Source organism: Toxoplasma gondii, chromosome X (genome assembly GCF_000006565.2).
Source record: "Toxoplasma gondii ME49 chromosome X, whole genome shotgun sequence".
NCBI lineage: Eukaryota > Apicomplexa > Conoidasida > Eucoccidiorida > Sarcocystidae > Toxoplasma > Toxoplasma gondii.
The window spans coordinates 3,325,402-3,346,280 of NC_031478.1; the positions used below are offsets into that span (position 1 = coordinate 3,325,402).

The 20,879-nt window shown below is 52.7% G+C and overlaps 3 protein-coding genes across 3 annotated transcripts; 2 read left to right on the forward strand and 1 right to left on the reverse strand.

Annotated features, from left to right (window-relative positions):
- Positions 1–160: 160 nt before the first annotated feature.
- On the reverse strand, positions 161–1,188 carry TGME49_224100 (hypothetical protein; the record flags this gene model as incomplete). Its single annotated transcript, XM_002366055.2, has 1 exon — positions 161–1,188. One exon carries the CDS (start codon positions 1,186–1,188, stop codon positions 547–549), a length of 642 nt encoding a protein of 213 aa, XP_002366096.1. The 3' UTR covers positions 161–546.
- On the forward strand, positions 1,027–8,530 carry TGME49_224090 (enoyl-CoA hydratase/isomerase family protein). The gene is made up of 6 exons (XM_002366054.2): positions 1,027–2,433; positions 2,796–2,999; positions 3,598–3,659; positions 4,211–4,435; positions 4,598–4,917; positions 5,336–8,530. Exons 1-6 carry the CDS (start codon positions 1,671–1,673, stop codon positions 5,430–5,432), a joined length of 1,671 nt encoding a protein of 556 aa, XP_002366095.2. The 5' UTR covers positions 1,027–1,670; the 3' UTR covers positions 5,433–8,530.
- Positions 8,531–11,900: 3,370 nt separating this feature from the next.
- TGME49_224080 (Kazal-type serine protease inhibitor domain-containing protein) lies at positions 11,901–17,981 on the forward strand (the record flags this gene model as incomplete). The annotated part of the gene is made up of 1 exon (XM_002366053.2): positions 11,901–17,981. One exon carries the CDS (start codon positions 11,901–11,903, stop codon positions 17,979–17,981), a length of 6,081 nt encoding a protein of 2,026 aa, XP_002366094.2.
- Between the last annotated feature and the right edge of the window lie 2,898 nt (positions 17,982–20,879).

Genomic DNA, 20,879 nt, shown 5'->3' on the forward strand with positions numbered 1-20,879 from the left:
ACGCCGGCTGTTTGCAGAGGATGCGCGGCATCTCGTTTTCACCTGTTGATAGGGATCGGCGCTGGTTTCTCACACACCTGGAAAACTGTTGAAAACAATTTGAAAAAGCACCATTTGTACACCCGCTGCAGAAGCATCACGACGCTTCGGCAACCGCCTACGTACTGCTAGTCTGTACGGAATTTACGGATCGGGGATTCTTGCTGGCCTATCCCCCGTTGAGTAACTGGATGAAAAGGCGCTGTGATGTTAAGCAACAGAGAGAGTGCTACACACCATAATTGGTGTTGCATTGCCAGAAGTCTCGTTCAAAAAGCTCCCCTTGTTATTGAAAAACATTCACGAGCCCAAAACCGTAACTTGAGGAATCTCAGAAGTTTGTGATACGCTCATGCATCCGGTGTCCAGGACTACCTGACGCTACCGTCTTCCAGCTTCCAAACAGTCGAGCGCAAGTAAAACTGTTTTAAACACACCATTTGTCACGTAACGAAAAGGCATCGCGATTTGAGATCGGCTGGTACAGAAAGTCAAACCTCGTACTAATTAACTGAGTTGGCTTAACAGGGCGGAACGAGAATTCGCGTGTCTTGGTCCTTGCAAGGGAGCCTCGCTGGAAACTGCCTCTTGAAACCTGAAAAAACCACACAAAAATAAAAGGATGAGATGTGTGAGAGCGGCCTTTTGCTTTGCGGCTTCCCCAGGCCTGAAAAATCCACTTTTTTCCTGTGTTTTCTCGATGCCGAGACGAGACAGCCTCTCGACACAGACTTCTCGCTGTTTCGCGCGCTGCGCTAGCCAGTGCTTTTTTCTCCCGCTTTTCTCTCGAGAAGAGCCGGGCAAAAGTCCGAATCTCCTCATAGTTGATTGACGGAGTCTGTCGCTGAAAGATTCCCCAGTTTCCGTCGGCGTGCATGCCTCACCGAAAAAAGTGACTTTCTTGGAAAACTCCGCGTGTGCTCTCCCGCGGGAGCTTCCCCTTCTCGACTTTCTCCTGAAGCCCCCTTCTTTCTCCATTTTCGTCTGTTTCCAGTTTACTTGCTTCCCTCCATTCCCTTGCTCGATTTGGAGAAGTTCTCCGCTTCCTGTGCGCATTCCTCCAGCGCCTGTCCTCCGCTCCCAGATGCCCCCTTCGCGAAATTCTTTCTCCCCTTTGAGGCGTCTCTCACTGGCGCGCGTGAACGCCATTCGCTTTTGCTTGCAAAAGATACTTTTGCGGAAGTTTTCTCCTCTGCAAGCGATCTCCCAGCTCTTTCCAACGCCCTCACAACGCGCGTCTCTGCAGCTGCCGACACAGCGGCTTCCAGAGCCTGTCTCAACCTAACAGAGGTTGCCCTGGGTTCTCCGAGCGTGCTCTCTCTCCTTTTCTTTACTCGAGGGAAACAAAGTTGACTTTTACACCTGGCTTTCGCAACTGTTCTCTCTTACTCGGCGCGCCACCGCAATCAGCCGTCTAAGCAGCGAAGTCGCTGAGGAGAAATTCGTTTTCCCTCTCTTGTGCAAGGCCCTCATCTCTGAACTCCGACAGTCTTCTCCCGTTTCTTCTTCTGCTCTTTCTTCAACCTTTGCCTTCCCTCGTCTTCCCTTTCTTCTCTTGAATTTCTTTTTTCTGTCTCTTCTCGCTCTCTGCTGCTCTATCCGTCGTTTGCTGGCCGTGCATCTCGAACGGTATGGCAACTGGAAGCTCCCGGCGCCTTCTTCGCCTGAGCACTCACCTCAGCGAAGTCGTTCGCGCTCGAGAAAACTTCTCTTCTCTCCCAACTCTCCTATCTTCTTCGCAGATGCTCTCCGGTCCTTCTTCTCTTTCTTCTTCTCTTTCTTCTTCCTCTTCTCTCTCTTCTTCTTCTCTCTCTTCTTCTTCTCTCTCTTCTTCTTCTCTCTCTTCTTCTTCTCTCTCTTCTTCTTCTCTCTCTTCTTCTCTCTCGTCTTCTCTCTCGTCTTCTCTCTCGTCTTCTCTCTCTTCTTCTTCGGCGGCCGCCTTCATGTCTGTATCTGACTTTAAGAGAGAGCGAGAGGGAGTCGCGACAGGCGGTGTGCTCGGCCGCTCGGCGTTGCGCCGGCTCTTCTCTTCTTCTCTTCCAGGACCTGGGGCCTTCTGGGATGAGACGCTTCTCTTAGGCTTCCCTGAAACGACCACGGGGGGCTGCTTGTCCGTCTCTCTGAACCGTCCGAGGCAACTCAACGCGCTGAACGTCGACATGGTCACGGCTTTGCATGCGCTGCTGCCTCGCGTTGAGGAAGATCCTCGAGTTTCTCTCCTTCTTCTCTCTGGACAAGGCGGCCGGGCCTTCTGCGCCGGAGGCGACATTCGGCAGGTCGCTGGCGCGCCTCGAGCTGACGTCGCGAGACTCTTTGGCCACGAATACGCGCTCGTCTTCAAAACGTCGAAATTCAAAAAGCCCTATGTCGCACTGTGGGATGGGATCGTCATGGGTAACGCACATGCAATAAAAAAGCCACCACACATTACCTCATCTCTACGCATATATACATTCCGTTATATACGTATATATGTATATATATATATATATATATATATAGATTTCTATGTATCACTATGCATGTGTCTTTACAGACTTACACATAGAGGGAGGCAACTATCTCTCTATATCTCTCTCTATATCCATATCTCTCTCCCTCAAATATATATATCTATATATATTTATATATATTTATATGTATATATATATATATATATATATTCAGTAACTCGTATACATATTATGTACTTGGAGCGGCATCTGTCTCTTTGTCCTTCTCGACTGTAGAACTGAGTGGATGCGTTTGTGTGTTAGGCGGCGGCGTGGGCATTTCGATTTTCGCGTCTCACCGTCTGTGCACAGAGACGACTTTGTGGGCAATGCCTGAGACAGGGATTGGTTTTTTTCCAGATGTTGGTGCAGCTTTCTTTCTCTCTCGTCTGAAAGCAGCCCCGGGGGTCGGATTTCTTCTCGGCCTTGTCGGGAAGCGCCTCCGAGCTGCAGATCTCCTCGCCACAGGTACAAACGCATGCGTCGCATTCCAGCGAGCTGAACCATACACATTCACACACACTGTCCTTCAGTACATAGAGCCACGTACACACCAAAAGATATGCTCAAATGTAAATGCCCGTACATTAATATACATTAATATATATATTTATATATACATATATATATATATATGTATATATGCGCGTGCATATGTGTACGTTTGTATGTATGTCTGTATCTAAGCGGAGGCACCGAGAGATGACAGAGAGTCGAGGATGGGGGGTGCGAGGAAATGAAGAGGCAGAAGGGGACTTACAGAGGTGAGAGCGAAAGGGCAATGGGGAGAAGGAAGAAAGGCAAGGGACACAGAGCAACTGCACGCGCCAGGTGCCTACCGCAGATCCATGAGGCATGTTCTGAGTTCGAGACGCCTGTGAACGGCTGGCGAACCAGTAGCAGTTTCTTTTTCTTGCGATGTGCTTGAGATGCGTGACTTTTTCGTCGAAGCAGTCGGGGCGCGTGTCTCTTTCCTTCGAGGTGAGGAGACACCTTCCGGTCTCGACAGGATTTTGTCGTCAAAGGACTGTGGCTTTTCTGTGAGTCTCCTTCCTCGCTCTTGCAGGCCTCGCTACACACTTTGTGCCTCGAGCCCACCTCGCAGAACTGAAGGAGAAACTGGAGAAGGTCGGTTCTGTGGACCTCTGAGATCTGCCCTTTGTGTGTCCATGCAGAGCTGTGCAGACTCGACTGGATAGAAATGCGAAACCTCCCCAGCTGCTCTCACTCCTGCAAACAGAGACGGGGACCGCATCCTAAGGGTGGGAGAGGTCACGGTTGACACAGGCTTATCTTCTGCGTCGGCTTTACGGGGCTTGGCGGTAGTCAGACGAGACGAAAAACGGAGACCAGACTTCCACAAAACTGTATAGAAACGCGTCTACTTGCATGCGTATATGTATGCAGATGTGGGCGTTTGAGGCGATCTGCACGCGCGTGGGCTTGTATCAGATTCTCTGTCGTGTTTTCTGGAGTTTCTCCGGTGACGTATTACGTTCGTGTGTGTACTCCACAGTTTCTCTTTGATGGTATGTTTTTTCCTTCTTTTCTCTCTCCCCCCCTGCGTGGCTGCGTTTACTACGTTCTCTTCATTCTCCATCTCTCCTCTCTGGAGCTTCGCTTTCTGCATTCGACGGCTTCCAAATTTGCAGCTTCTCTTGTTTTTCCGCTTCAAACAGGTCAACGGTTTCCTCTCCCCCGAAGCCGCCCGCGCTGAAGTCGACCGCATCGTCGACGAATTCTCTGAGCCTCTCTTCTCCTCTTCTTCTCCCTCTTCTTCTTCTCCCTCTTCTTCTTCTTCTCCCTCTTCTTCTTCTCCCTCTTCTTCTTCGCTCTGCAATTTGATTGCCGATGTATTGGATGGGTGCGAGAAGTATTTCTCTGTGTTGCCTGAGTCTTTCCAGGTGAGACAGAGCGAGAGGAAGACACGAGTCGAAGAGAGGAAGCGAGCGAACGATGGCGACGGGATATCGCCGTTTTAATACTGTGGTCTTTGCGCGAGAAGTTCTCCACCTTTGCGCGCGTGCTTGTCTTCTTGCTTGTCTTCTTTTGCGCAACCTCCGCAGGCGCTGCTTGCCTCGCTCGACGAAGGAACGGCCTCTGGATGTCGCTTCGCGGCGGAAGTGAAGCAGACGCTTCGCGATAAATGTCCTCTCTCTTGTGCCGTATGGCTTGCGCTCTTTCGGCAAGCAGAGGCGCGGAAGTGTGTCGACGAGCGCAGTGACGACGCCCCCTTCTACGCACAGAGAGAAGAAGAAGGCGACAGGCTGCTCGAGGTTCTGCGACAAGACTTCGTGCTAGCGGAGGCGTTCGGCCACGGGTACCCAGAAAACTTCAAGGAGGGCGTCCGCGCCGTCCTCGTCGACAAAGACAACCGCCCCCAGTGGTAGGGAAAACAAGAAGCAAGCCACAGTGAGAGAGATGAAGCAGGCGAGGGAGGAGCGACGAAGGGTGGGAAGGCGAGCACGAGGAAAAGACAACGAGAGGAAGAAGTCAACAGAAGAGAAGGGGAGAGGAAGAGAGAGAAGCCAGGGGAAAAGAAGGACGAGAGAGTGGAAAAAGAGAGAAGAGAGAAAGGAAGAAAGGCAGAGGGAGAGAGCAAGCCAGGGCCGAGAGAGAACGCGAGAGAAAGGGAGAGCGTAGCGAGGAATGTTCGCAGCGCGGAAAGGGCGAGAGGCGAACAGACAGAGGCGCCGAAGAGCTCGACGAGAAATAAGGAAAGCGCAGCATTCGAGGACAACAGCGCTTCGCCTCCACAATGTCTTTCTCAGTCTACCTGTAACGTCTTTGTTTTCGCTTTTCAGGACTCCGAGCAACAACGCAGACGTACATGAAGACGACGTGAGCAGGATGCTGAACTACTGCGAGGCGAACGGTCTGGACCGCTATCTGCACTCGTGACTTGCGAGAGAAAGAAGAGAGAACGGCCTAGCCGCGACTTCCGTGCTCATCTCACCAGCCTAAATTCAAAGAGTGTGGTGGGGAGAGAGGGTCAGTGATCAACGTTTTCTGGGGAGATGAAGAAACACAGGTAGCCAGGGTACTCTGGGGACTTCTGCAAGAGCATAGTGTCCAGTCGCAGCATTAGTAGCTCGGGACAACCCAGTTATTCGTGACTGCGAGAGCGGAGAGAGACGACGGAGAAGAGCGAGCAACAGAGGAACCGGAAAAAGAGTAGCAAAGGCATGAAAGGCAGGCGAACCGGAGAAAGGAGAGGAAACGAAGGAGAGAAGGGGGGAACGTTAGACGGAGGGCGGGAGATACGGAAGGGCGCATTTCAACGCGTTTCATCCTCCCAGGCCTCTCCGTGTGGAAGCGAGAAGCGAACAGACAAGCGAACAAGTTTCAAAAGAAACATTTTTCCTATTCGCCACCACCTCTGTCTGGGCTGAAGGCAGTGCAGATTCACGCAAAACCTTCTTCAGCCGTGTCCATCGGCATGCGATCGTACCCATCTGTCTAGTCCATGCAGACGTAGACCCATGAATGCCTTCGTATATTTGACTGGATTATTGACGCATGCGTATCTCTACTTATTCACGTGTGGCTATAGGTCCGTGTGTTTTCTCATCGGTACATGTAGGTGTGTGCCTATTTCCACCTGTAGACATAGCCGCTGTGCATACCTGTTTTCACCAATGAAGCTAGATGTTGACATAGGCACATGTGTATCTCTCCAAACATATATGGACGCTGATGCATACTGTTCCACATACGCATGTACGTGCAGGTGTAGACACATAAATGCATGCTCATATATATATATATATATATATATATATATATATATATATACTGGTGCATAAGCGCAGGCACATGTGTAGAGGTTCGGAGTGTGTAGCGTGGGCTCGCCTGTGATTTAAGCAGAGGAGTTTTTCTTTAGACGGCGGCGGTGGGATCCGATCTGGCGGGGTGATCTTCGGTTCTTTTGCAGGTTTTGGAAATCCTTTCGTTGCCCCGGCCATTGCACTGCGACACAGTGTCACCTTTGTTACTGTGGAGAGCTTGTGTTCAGTGGGGCGTCAATGTTTGTTCAAATCACCTTCGCCTTTATTCCGTGTGGAGTAGAAGAAACACCATCTTAATACGGCGAAGGACTAAGGCGTTTTTCTGCCCGCTCTCTTGGAGTTCTTGAAGACGAGAAAGAGTGCTCGAAAAGGGTCGCTTCAGTTAATGGAAGGGGGGCTAGACATCCACTTTGCACAGTAGAAACACCGTCCTTTTCCTACTCAGTTGAACGGGGAAGACGCGAGTGGCTCGGTTGCCTTTCGCTGGCAACAAGACATGCATCAGTGCAAAGACAGAATGAAAATCACCTACGCGTCTTTGCGTGCTGTTGTGGTCATTTCCGGTGAAAAGACGACGTGAAAGCTGAGGGAAAAGGTCTTTCACACCGGTCAGACAGGCGCGTCGCGTCCGGCGTTCTCTGCTGGAATAGTGCTTTGCCGACAGCGTAGTGAAAACTGTGCGCCAAACGGACAGAAAATACTTAGAGATTATCTGTGTTCGCGCAACGGGGAAGTCCTTGAGTACACACAGCGGCACACAGATCGGTCTTCAGATCGAGCGAAAAGGGCGATTCTATGTGAAGCTGTGGAATGCAACTCGAGGTAGACACATTACGTATACAAAAGTACACACGGGGAGAGGAAAACACGCCGTAAAACTGGTTATTCTTCGCATTTGTTAGAAATGCCATTTGGGGGGTTGTGTATTACGAGTTGAACCGCTGGTCAATACGGAGGTCAGTTTCAGCGATAGTGGCGTCTGGACGTCAAGGGTCCGTTCATTCCTCGAAGATCTAAAAGTTCATCGAAACGAAAAGGCCATATATATATATATATATATATATATATATATATATGCATTCTTTTTGACTTTTTCTGCGCGGCAATCCTGACACGGTAGAGGACCGCTTCGGTGGAAGCTGGTGTGTGGATCTTCTACTGGCGTTTGACTCAAATGTCAGATCCATTCTGGAAACTCAGTGGCCGAGCTACTAGAGTGCCGAGGACAGTCTCGATGAGCGCTTCTCGTCAATCAGATCCCGTACCCAAGGGTCAGTTTTGGAGGACCACTCTAGCCTGAGGGACTGTATACGAAAGAAGGTTTCTCGCCAGGCAAATGCATGTGTGTGTCTCTATATGGGTTTCTGCTTGGTTGAACGTCTGTAAAACGTGTAAACAAACGTGTCTGTCGATCGCTGTGATTTGCGGGTCCGTATCGAAGAATCAGTCTCTCGTTACGAGAGTTCTGATCCGCGTACTGCGGATCCGGGCCTGTCAGGAGTTCGGCTTCTCTTTGTTCTTGTCACAACGCATGAGCGCGCGGTGCGCAACATAGAACGGAGTTTTTCCTCCGTTGAATTTCCGTCCTTTCCCTTCTGGCTTGTCCCCGAATAGGGAGGACGCGTCTGAAGTAGTGGCAGCAAAAAACCTAGCGTTTCCCCTTCGCTCTCTCCCATGGATGAACTCTTGCCCAGAGGCGCTGTTGCCTCGTCCTCTGGGGCGTTTTTGGTGAGGAAATGCAAAGGTGACAGTGAAACGCGTGAGTGGCTCCAAAAGCGTGGACAAAACGAATTCGCCTACTCTTATCGGATTTGTAGTGTAACAAGCTGTCACATTCACAGTCAAACAACAAGCAAGAAGACTCCGGGAGGAATGAACGTCGATCTACTCGTTCTGTTTTCCGGAATTCCGCCCGATTGCAGCCGACAGCTTTTGTCGAGGTGTCGTTTTTGGACACGGTCTCTCGTCTGGTCAAGTATACAGAGTACGGGACGCCTCTCATTCGAGCGCTTGAATCTGCAGGGGAGATTTGTGTTGATATTGCGTTATTGGCGGCGTTCCTCGGCGCTTCTTTCGTTTGCTGTGTGTGTGTCGCGTCGAGTTTTTACGGCTATCTTTCAAGCGCCTGGGGTACCACATGGTCTTTACCCTGAGAGGCACCCAGGGCTCCCTGTGAGGGAAGGAATACTCCGGACGAGAGCCTGATGCAGGACAAACACAGAACATTATCTGGCTTTTGGTTCGACAGTGATATTCAAAACGCGAAATGAGCGGCTCTCGATTCCAATTAGCCTCTCTAGAGAAACCGTTTCCTCAAGTTCCTTTCCTTCCATTTCCGACGCACGAAATCCTCTCGATAAGCAAGGAGGCGTGTGAAGGTTCATCTACGTCTTCCTCTACAAATTCGAAGTTCTCTTTCTTGGACGCGGTTCAACTCAGTATTGCTACACTAGTGTCGACAATTTAACGGAAAACTGCCCTTTCTTGTCCGTGGGCACCGATTTCAGGATTTGAATCCGTCGCACGGAATCCAAATCGATACCGCTATACCTACATATGTACAGGTACAAGCATCTTTAGTCGAGGGATGCGTTATCAACAACGGTTTCTTGAGAGAGAGTAATGAACTCTTGAGCAAGCCTTGTGGCCAAACGACTCAACGTAATCCGCGAAAACGTGTTCTGCTTCGTCGTCCCCAGTGCTCTGTCGCTTTGTCTGGGAGCTCTTCGGGTGCCAAGCTGTTCCTCTAGCTCTCAACCGCGTGGAAGTTTTCCTTCGCAAGAGTTATTCGTTTCCTTTGGTACGTGGACGAAACACAAACTGAAACAATCTGGACATTTTACTTCTCACGATTCCCTCCCCGCGTGTTTTGACCGTGTCGGCCTTCCGGTATTTTTCGATCTAAGTCACGTGCACACTCTGTCCACATCGTGTCTGTTGAATGCGTTTTTTTTCTCGGCCACTTTACGCTCAAACGGAAAATATCACCCTGAATGAAGTCGAGAAAAGACGAATCACTATGGCTGTTCCTGATTCGTTTGTGTCCAATGGAAAATTGGCACCCTGATACGCTCTCCGTTTCTGTCGTCTAGACTAGACAAGGCGCCGACTCGTGCTTGCCAAGGACGAGGGAAGACAGGGGGAAGACGAGCGTGATGCATTTTCAATTATCCTTCCCGCTGGTCTCGGCTTCCCAGATTCTTGCTGGCACAAAGTTCCGCTGCATCTCTCATCTGCTGCCAAAGTTGCCGGTTCTGAACATTATTCTATTCGTTCAGAGGTTATCAAGCTACATGGGAACCGGAGTACGCGTACCCGCGCTGATTCTCGCGGTCTGCGTGAGTCGGCTGCTGTTCCGCTCACCACGGCTCTCAGCATAAAGTACTTTTTCGTTCTGTAACGTGAATAGCTTCAGTCTTTTTGTATCGCATGGCATCTGGCGTCTGTCGCCATTTCCTTGAGGAATGATCCTCACAAGAACATCCATTTTTCTGGTTTCGGCGAGGCCGTTCGATGGCAGAGCAGTTTAGCTCAGATTGCCAAGTGTGTGCGTGGAATCAGGGTCGAGGAACCAAACGTGGCAAGCCACTGCAGCACGACATTTCCCCGCTTGTTCAAAGCTCAACGAGGAGAAACGCGCCTCCTATATCGTAAACTTTCAAGGCCACACAAAGGCTCAAGAGATCCTTTTGCCGTTTGCCGTGCGTTGTTTCGCACCCGTCTGATAAATTGTGTGCTAATTCGAGGTCTATGTTGTCAGGTAAATCGGAGGAAAGCTAGGAGTCCTACAAAGGCGTTGAGAGAACGGAACGGATGCCTCTTTCGACTGTGTCTAATCTGTCGTGCCTAACAAGAGTGACCCCCGCTTGGCGTTTTGCCCGGACAGCGACCGACGCAGACGAAGCTGACAATATTGAATCTCATTCGACGCAATGAACAGTGAGAAAAAAGAGCCCCGTTTCTCGCTGAACAATCACGTTCCTTCAGGTGGGGCACCCGCAACCTTTACCCTCAGTCATATGGCCCCCTCTGGTTAAGTGTGCTTAGATATTCACCGCCAGTTACACAAAAGAAGGGGTTTTACCTTAGGAAGATGCTCGAGCAGCCTCGTGCTCGCCACAATTGCACTAACCCGGAACGTAGACTCGTCCGCCACGAGAGTTCAGTGGCCGAGACGATGAAGCCTCTCTTTGCTGGTTGGACGTCTCTCCCTAAGCTGTTGTGTTCCTCAGTTCGTGACATCGCGATAGAGAAAAGAGCAGAAAATGGACGGAAAGAGAGTGGACAAACAGAGGGAATGCAGGACGAAAAAGAGACAGAAGAAGACGGAGATGACGGAAGGGGAACAGACAAAGAAGACTGGATAAACCAACGCGAACAGGCGGTGGAAGCGAAGGTGACACGTAACGTTGCTTCGACTTCCACAGAGAATATGCGCAGGAAAGAAGGCAGGGACACAGAGAGACGGCCCATTCATTCACTGGAGTCCAACAATGTTTCAGGTCTGTCGAGAAAGCGAAGAAAGGTTTCCTATCTAAGCACCCAAACACCTCACCGAGTGAGACGTAAAGAGGTTCCTGGACAACCGCCCGGTTGGGGTAAACATACAGCCTGCGAGCGGGAAGTTGGTGGCTGGAGTTCGACTGGTGCCGAAGAGTTCGCTTTCCAGCAAAGACGTATTCTTTTTTTTGAACCAGTGTCACCGCGGGGAGAAACGAAAGGCCTCTCTCTTTGCCCACAACTAAAATCATTTTCGCCGTCATATCTTCCCCGTAGTTGTTCCCCCTCGTGTTTCCGTCTAAGAATACCCTCTTGCAGTTCCATTGCCCGTTCGGCTCCTGGATCTTCTGCTGCTTCAGCCAGTTGCTACCCGCTTTCCTGCTGCTCTGCAGAGGCCGCCCACTCGTCTCCTTCTCCCTCGGATTCTTGTTTTTTGCTTCTGTCGCACTTTGGGTCTGCTGCGTGGGGTCTTGCACCCGGCTGCCTTCTACCGCCGAGGTTCAGTGCCCCGACACAGTGGCGAGACTCTTGGCAGAAGAGGCCGCTGCGACGTCGGACAGATCTCCAGAGAACACCGCTCTCCACAGAGGGGAGAGGGACGGAACGGAGAGAAAAGACTCCCCATGTTTTCTCCGTCGGTCACGTCTCCACGTTGCTCTGTACGTCGGTATCACGTCGCCCCAGCTCTCCCGCGAGAAAGGCGGTGGAGACAAGTCGTAGATGTCGCAGAAGCGAGTTCAGTCGGCGCTGTCGGATTTATGCGCGAGGTCCTCCAGATTTGTTACCGGCTTCAGACTCTCTTTCTCAGAGGCACTGCATTAGTCGGATCGGTATTTACGTTGCTTGGGACTGCTCCGTTTCGTCTCTTCGTCTGCCTTCTTGGTATTCGCCATTCTCCACTGCCTCTCGTGGTTCAGAGGTCTCGGGAAGTGGGTGTTCTCATGGCTCGGTTTTCAACTGTCCGGCGCTACCTTCGGGCGCAGCTACCACAAGCGGAGACACCAGGTCGCTTGCCTGTTCACCATGCAGGAGAGACGAGAATCCTGAGGCTTCCCGCGTCCACGCGTTTTCTGGCTGCAGAATGCGGCAGAAAAGCCAAAACTGTGAGGATGTGCAGGAGTCGTCTTCCTCCCATTCCTCGGGTTCTCTCTTCTCTTCTTCCCAGATCTGCAGAAGACCCTACGATTCTCGTCCCAAGTCGTTTCGTCTCTTACGACAGAAAATGTCGATTTTCGCCTTCGTTCGTGCCCGCAGGTTTCTCTCTCTTGGTTTCCTACTCTTCTGTCGGACGGTTTTTCTGACGCCAACGTCATCGCCTTCACTTCCATTCTTCCCTGTTTCAGCGCAAGGGGTGTACCCTCCAGAGTCTGGAGGATTCCCCTCGCTTTCGCCTCTTCAACAACTGCAGATTCTACAGCAGCAGCGAGCCCTTCCTCTCGGATCTTTCGGTGTCTCTCCGTCGATGCATCCCGGCGGGACCCAGCAACCACAACTCCAGGTTCCCTCTCTCCCTTCTTACCCAAACAGTCCAAACGTCTCCTCTTTCCCCTATTCGCTTCCTCCAAGGTACGCAGGAGGAGGAATGATGCCTTATTCACCCCACTCTTCACCTCCGGTGTACAATCACCCGGCTTCTGGCCCCCCTGAAACCGCGTCCTCTCAAGTGTATGTACAGCAGGTCACTTCGTCGCCTTCCCGGGCTCCACAATACTCTCCCCCCCCCGAACTCTCCAGTCAAAGCCAGGGAGGTTATTCGCAGTTACGAAATCCTCCTTCCCAGTTGAGCTCTAATGGCTTCCTCCCCTCCTCAGTCTCCTCTGCACAACCCGACGGTTCTTCCGTGCCAAGAGGAAGCGCATCCGGAGACAGCCGGGGGACGATGCGGTTGTCGGGGGTATCTGAAAACGCAGACACCTTGTCGACACTTTCGCCACAAGAACAGCAGGAACTTCTGAGGCTGCTCGGTGGAGGACGGGGTGAGGTCTCAGGTGGAAGCTTCGGGATTCTTGAAGGCAGCGGCTTCGCGCAAACGCCGTCTCCTATTTCAAGTCCTGGGGTGTACGTACACCCGAGTCGGCCTCCCCCCTCTGCAGATCCACCGATGTATAACCACAGTCACCAACAGACAGGTCTTTCCCAGTTCGAGTATGGCCAGGCCGGATGGGGTCTGTCTCGCGGGGGCCCTCCGCAGAATACTCAGCAAGCCTACGAAATGCTTCAGAGAAACTATCTTCAAGCTGCTGAAACTTCGGCGCCCGATATTTCCCGTCTTCCCGCTTCTTCTCCGCTGCCTGCGCTTCACCAACAGCTTCTTCGCTCTCCTTCGTTCGCTTCTCCAACTCACAGTCCGCCCTCTGCCTCGCCACCTCCCGCCGCGTCTGCCTTCTCTCCTCCTTTCCCGCCCTCCTCTTCTCACCCTTCTGCGGCTTCGTTCTCTCCGTCATCTCCGTTCCCAGCCTCTTCTTCTGGACACGCGCCGGCGTACCAGTCGGCGCCTCCAACGCAGAGGCCCGCAGGAGGCCCCGCCTTCTCGGGGCAAAGCGCAGGCGAAGCGCCTCCTCTCGCGTCGCCCCAGAGGTCCTTTTCTCTTCCGCCTGCCTTCTCCTCAGTCCTCAGAGTTCTCCTCGACGACCTTGCCCGCGGCAGAACCGACACCGTTGAAGAAGTTGCGGGGATTCTGCTGCAGCACCTGCCCGAGCAGCAGCGACACCAGGTGTTCGCCATTCTAACGAAGGCCCTCGCTGCCGCCAAAGCCAAGTCGGATGCGCCCCGCTCCTCGTCTCAGCTCGCTGAGACCCTCTCGGGCTTCTCCAGTGTATCTACACTCCAGGAAGCTGGCCAAGGAGTCGCGGGAAGGGACAGACCAGGCGAGGGCGCGCCTTTCTCCTACTCCGCTCCTCGTCCTTATCCGGCCTTCCCTCCCCCTGCATCTAACGCTGCATATAACTCCTCTAGTTGGCCGTACGGTTTCTCTTCCCTTTCAATGAAATGTGTACATCTGTGCACTCCAGAAACCGAAAAAGAGACACGAGACGGCCCTTACCTCGGGCAAGTCCTTTGTGGCTCGGATGGCCTTGTCTACCCCACAGTTTGCGACTACGAGAGAGCGCGATGCATGCATCCTCAGCTCGAAGTTATTAGCCTCAGTAAAGATGGAAGAGACTGCCCTCCACCACCGCCCCCGTTTCTTCCTCCCCCTCCTTCTCTTCGCTCGCCTTCTTCCTCTTCTCCTTCTTCCTCTTCTCCTCCTTTTTCCCAGGACTCGCTCCGTCAGTGTTTGTCTCTGCCCGTCTGCCAAGTGCAGGAGAGCAGCTCTTCTGCGTCCGCGACTCGTGCTTTCTCCTTCTCTCCAGAGACTCTGCTACAGGCAGATCAACACTGGGAGCCCCAGTGCGCCTCAGATGGGAACACCTACGCCAATCCCTGCGTCTTCGCTGTTGAAGCCTGCGTCAGACGAGTCACCGGACAGGACCCACTCTTCAAAATCCACGAAGGCGTTTGCGGCCAGCAGCTCTCCCCAACCTCATCCACTGCTTCTTCCGCTCCTTCGTCTTCCTCCTTTTCCTCCTTTTCTTCTTTGTCTCCGTCGTGGTCCTCGTCCTCGGCGTCTGCTGTGTCCCCCTTGAGTTCCTCCTCGTCCCTCGCCGACAAGAAGGCGGGGAGTTTGGTGGAGAGACGCGAGAATGACGAAGCCTCTGGGGACGGACGGGAGCGCCCAGAAGACGCGTCGGACGAGGCGCGTTTGGAAGGGTATGAGGGGAGAGAGAGGCCCGGGGAGAGCGGTAATGAAGGACGAGGGAAACGCCCAGAACAAACGAAGGACAGCGCGAGCAGGGGGGAGAACAAAGAGAAACAGGCAAGGAGATCTAATGACAACACTGACTCACTTCCAGAGGAGGATCCTAACTCGGCATTCTCGTCCACCGCTTCTCTCTTCGCCGCGTCTGCGCATGCGGCGTCTCTGGATGAGGAGTCTGAGACTCTGGGAGGGGATTCGAAGAAGAAGGACGTGCACAAAGCCGCGACAGAGCCAAGCGAGGGGGGCGCTTCAAGGATGCAGAGCGGGCGACTGATTCCGATCAGAGAAAAGCCGTCTCTGAGTGGATCCCAAAGCGATAAAAAAACCTTCCCCTTCGTCTTGCACAACAAAGCTTCGGCATCAGACAGAAAAAACCACGTCGGCGTCCAGACTCCTTCCTCCACCTCCGCTGCGCCTCCGTCTCTGCCTTCTTCTTCCACCACTACTACCTCGGCACCTTCTTCTCACTCTCCTTCTTCTTTGCCTGATTCCCCTCCTTCTACCAACTTCTCTGCACCGTTCTCTCCTTCTTCTCCTCCTTCGCGCTCTGCCATGTCTTCAGTTTCAACTGTGGAAGCCGAGGCAGTGCTGTCATCCCAGCGAGGAAGGCACCCGACGGAAGCGACAGAGGAAAAGCGAGGAGAATTGCGGGAAGCGAAGCAAGAAACAACACAGCGAGAGTCTGTTGGTGAAGCGCTGGTCGGCAGAGTCTCCGCACTGTTGCGTGGAGAGTCTCTTCCGGGCCAGGGAGCGGCCAGGGAGGCGGCAGTGGAGGAGGCGACGCGACTCGCGGCGGTACGAGGAAAAGAGGGCGGGGACTGGGAGCAAGGAGACGAACCGACACAGCGGGAAGACGAGCAAGCAGAAAAGAAAATCGTAAAGTTGAGAAACGAAATGCACACAGATGCCCAGAAGGCGTCTATGCAGCAGTTGATGCAGAAACGGGAAGCGGTGCAGAATCTACAGAACATGCAAAACCTTCAACTCGAGTTACAACAGCAGCAGCCGCCCTCCCAGTTCGATGCAAAGAGCTTCCTCACTTCTCTTCACGGGGTGACGTCTGTCCAAGAGCTCATGGAAGAGCGGACGCGACAGAAATTGGAGGAGCTGCAGAGGGCAGACTCGCAGAGAGAGCAGACGAAAAATCGAGCTGACACTGTCAAAGGGCACTATTCTCCGGTTTTGGCCTTTGTAGAAGGCCCCCACGGGTTTGCCGCTCGGCCACAGCAAGATGCCGAAGGTTCGCGGCCTTTGCCAACCTCTGATCGTGTTTCTTCTTCTCCGTTTGTCGTTTTTCAAAATCCGGGAGGTGCTGGGGTGTATGAACAGACCCCCGGCGGGGCGGCTGGCGGCCTGGGGGGCTCTCAGCGCAGCGGACACACGGCGCCTCAGCTTGAAGGGCAAAATGTATCTCCTTACTCACTTTCGCAGCTGTCTCCGATTTCCTCGTCTTTCGTTCCTTCGCTTTCGTACCCAACTTCGGCGCTACCTCAGCTGTATCCTCCCTCGTCTCCTAATCCTGCTTCTCGTCATGGCGTTTCTTCAGACGGTCCGCCTGTCGCTCCGTCCTCCCTTTATTCTCTCTCTGTCTCTCGCCCCGGCGACCCTTCTCCAGGCCCTCTGTCTCCATCGTCTTCCTCCTCACCCTCCCTGCCACCCAACGCTCTCTATCTCCACAGCGAAACCAGCAGATCGAACTTCTCCTCTTCTTCCTCGGTGCCCGCCCCCGCCTCTCCGTCTTCATCTCCCTCTTTGTCTATCTACTCACCTGTGTCTGCCTCTCCAGCTTCCCCTTCCTCTTCATCTGCCTCTTCCTCTCGATCTGTGTCTTCCAGTTCCTCTCAGTCGTCTCTTCCCTCGCCCAGCCAGTGCAACTTTCTCTGTCCCCCTGGAGGCCCGGTGGTTTGCGGGACCGACGGACAGACGTATGAGAACGAGTGCGAAGTTCGGGTGTACGCATGCCTGCAGCGAACGGCGACGCTGAAGGTGAAACATCGAGGGGCTTGCAAGAAGCAGTCCGGACAACTGGAAGAGGAGACGAAGCGAGGGAAGGAAAACACAGAGAAGAAAGACGATGCTCGACGAGGCGTGGACGGACAGGATTCTCACGGCGGCAGGCTCCGCGATGGAGGCAAAGACGGCTGGTCGAAGGACACCCCAAAGGCCAAGACATACACCCCGAAGCCCAGTCGGGACACCCCAGAGGTCGGTAGAGACACTCCACGTTCGCCGGTTTCATGGCGTTCTTCCTCCACCCAGGCGCAGCCCTCGAAGTCTGTTTTTCTTGATGGCACCTCTCGAGCAGAGGATTTGGTGGCTGAAGACACGAGTTTAGGCATGCAGACTGGGAGAGTCGAGCGAGGAGGCACCGTTCCGTCGCTTGCTTCTTCTGCTTCTCCAAGTCGAAACGGAGGACTCCAGGAAAGACTCAGAGATGCGACTTCGTCTCAGAACGAGGAAGGGGCTTCTCTACTCGGTGGGAAAGAAGACCGGGACCGCTGGGACTTCTCTCTCGCTCTAGACGGTATCACCCAAACTCTCAGTGCCGATCCCGCATCTTCGGCGAACAGCCGCGTCTTCTCTCCCTTCGCGTTCCGTGAAGGGAGAGAAGAACGAGGAAGCAGAGACCCACCTTTCTCTGCATCGCTCTCTTCTTCTTCCCCTTCTGCTTCTGACGCGTTTTCTCTGGGAGCAAAGAGCCGAGAGACGCCCGACCGCGAGGGGCAGGAACTAGCAGAGAGAGGAAAGAAGGAGACTCCGATGCTCGACGAGGCGTCGGGTGTGGCAGGGCGAGACGGGAGAAGAGAGGCGGGTGACGAAGCGGAGAACGAAGAGAGGGGGAAGCGACGGGAGAGGCCGTCGTGGGAGAGTCGGTTTTCCTCTCCCCAAAGGCTCGAAACCTCGTCGCTTCGGACGGACATCAAACCCGATAGTGGACCTGAAGCGCGAGCGCGAGACAAAGCGTTTTTAGAGCCTTCGCTGCCGAGACAAAACGGCGCCACAGCGGTCACGGGGGCCAGGGAAGGAGAGAAGAGCGCCGCCGCTGGGAGCTACCAGGCAGGGAAGAGGGCGGAGGACTCACAGACGTCAACGACACACTTTCTTTCGTCCTCGGCAGGGCAGGCGAAGACGACGAACGGCGAGGAAACGGATCGGGGGCATCGAAAAACGGATGAGGAAGCAGGAGACAAGGAGCTGGACTATCTCGACGATTTGGCGCGTCTGAAAGCCATGATCGACTGGGACAGCTTCGATGACGATGACGCGAAAGAAGAAAAAGAACAAGAAGACGGAATCATCGACGATGCTCCCTACATCTACATTGAGGGCCAAGAGACAGGGAAGGGAGAGACTCTGCCCTAACTGTCCTCGCAGACAAAAACAGAGGCACTTCCGTACGGACAAGAAGACACTGCAGCGCCAGGTCAACGCGTGGAAAACGTCGCTGCAGGCGCGGCCCGAGGAGGCAGTGCCACTCGATCTATGACGCCTGCCCCTCCGAATATCCTTGCCTTGTCGAAATGGCTCTAATCGGCCTTCGTCAGATTCCGGAACGAAACCCTTCTCCATTTCAAAATCGTGCATTCTCACACCATACATATATATATATATATATATATATGTAGAGAGATAGACAGATAGAGAGATATACATATGCCTAGGCATACTTGCTTTTATGCATACTTATATGCATGTATGTACATGTACATACAGACGTAGAAGCATGTGTATGTACAGTTGCGCAAGGGAGAATCCACTTAATTGTGTTTGGTGTATTTTTATGCGGGTGCATGCATATATCTGTACAAATATATGTATTTCTACAACAACTGAGGGGCAGCAGCGTAAAGCGGAAGAAGGCGGAGTCGCGTACTTACATATGGGAGAGTCGAGCAAAAGTGTGGGGCTGGTGGCAAAGGTCAGGCTCATCGAGGTTGCGTTCTACAGAATTCCGATTTTCGTTTGTTTTTTGGCGCGCATCGATGTGTTTGAGGCCGGGAAGAGGAAGAAATAGTCGAGAAGCGGTTGCAGTCCTCATCGGAAAGGAGGGAAGGCGGCTGGAGAGGCAGCTTCGAAGTGGTGACAGAGTGTGGGTTTTCGGACCGAGAACACAGTCTCCTGGACACAGGAGAAGAAACCTGGGGACTGACCGAACATGTGTATGGAGGCAGAAGAGAGGAAAATCTCTTCGCCTGAGAAAAGAAGAGCGAAAATGTGACAGGTGGCGCTTTTGTCCGTCCGTCCTGGTGTCTGGGCAACAATGTAGCGTCCCTTGTTTCACCTCATTGGGGTGTGCATACACTTCAAGGAGTCCCGTGAGGTGCGAGGGGTCTTTCTGCACCCACTGTAGAGAAATGGAAAACGGATATTTTCAATCCCAGACCATTTGTGTTTGCAGTGGCGAAACAGTGTCTCGGCTTCTTACACGAAACTCTTTCTAGTCTCTCTGCTCAACACACAGGACGGTTCTTCGTCATATCAAGCGATGAATATCGCAACCTCTCTGTCGCCGATCCAATACGGAACTGCGGGAAAGCGAATCAACGGATACTTGTAATTCCTTCAACTGTGCACTCTCCCTCTCTGTCTTCTTTTCCTCGAGAGTTCTTCTATCCTTTCTCCAAAAGAACGCGTCCTCTTCTTATCTCCCAAAGAGGAGCCTCCCCATTTCTGAATCAACACCGTTCATACAGAGAAACAAGAACCTTTTTGCTTATCTCTACATCTATAGTTGTAAATATATATATATATATATATATATGTCTAAATGTATATATTTGTCCGTCACATGTTTACACAGAGCCTCGAAACACGCAGGCGATTGACTCCCGAGGCGACGGCGAGACGATTTCCGCAAAAAGGTCCGAGTTCGAGCGGCGGGCTGTCCAGACACCTTTGTTTGCTCAACAAGGGAGGAGTTTTCAGGACTTAGAAATCCAACTCGTTCTGCTGTCTGAAGCAGTTCAGTGGGGTGGTGGTGTACAGCACTCAAGCACTGGGTTGTCTGTGTTGTAACTGGAGTCGTCGTCAGAAGAATCAAGGTACTGCAGTGTCTGTTTATTCGCTTTGAGTGAGTCTTTCCGTCCCGACGTAGAAGCCTGGGTGTACGCCGATTATTCCTCGAAGGCAGTGCTGCTTCCTCTTCCCCTCAAGAGTTACAGCGAACAGAGTGCTGTCTGGGCTCCTGTTTCTTCTGTCCAGTTCTACTTAAGAAAACCTGACTTCTGTTCAACTCCACACACACTAAGTGTCGTGCCTCTCTACTGCCTTTGCTCGATGTGGTCTGATTCGCAATGATTGAGTTTTTCTATTCTGTTTTCGATGGCAGTCTCATTGGCAAAAAGTACGAGGCTACACCAGACCCTCCGAACGGGCTGAGTCGTCGACTTTAGAACCCGGCCCCGGCCTCAGATTTTCACTGGAGACAGGTTCTACGTAAAAGGATCGCTTTTCTAAAAGCATCTCTTCACTCTTGCTTCCTTTTCTCCCCAGTCTCCGTTTTCTCCCGGCTGCCCTCACGCCCCTGACCTTGGTGAACCTTTTCACTTCTTTCTCGACTGAGAGACACACGCGTTCGGGCATGCAGTAACGGGCAGATGAAACAACTAGCAGCGGCGCTACAGAGAGAACCTTGCCCGTTTCACTCGACTCATACAAAGAATCCCAGGCGCAGGAGCCCTTTTGCATCTAAAAGAGATTTCTGCAGTGCTTGAGACAGCTAAAAGTTGAGAGACTTCAGTGTCCCGCGACTTTAAAGTTATGCCACTTCGACTGCGTTCTAGGCGCAGCCTGTGGATCTCCGGAAGAAACATAGATACGGCGGGGCCCTCCCTGTCTCCCGAGACACTCGCCCTCGACTGGCGACTAGCGACCGGGAAACGCAGAGCGGAATCGAGGCAGAAACGCGTGAGCAGGAGAGAGAAAACCGGAGATCAGAGTCACGAAGGAAAACGGGCGAAAAAAGGAGGAATCAAAGACGATAGAGGGAAAAGGAAACGAGAAAAACTGACGGCGAAGAACGACCCTGCACGGGATAAAAGAAACCGTAGAACACACGATCGAGTCTGATGTGTACCTACACCGGAAGAGGTGGGTGTTGCTTGTGGCCTAAATTCCCTCGCGTTTACACTGCCTGTTTCTCTCCAATTCTCTTCCTCGTCCGGAATCGAGTTTCTCCGTCCCTCGTCTTCTCAGTGATTTCCATTTCTCTATTGGTAATCCCCTGCTTCCTTCTTTTTCGACGCGATCCAACGCGAAAGC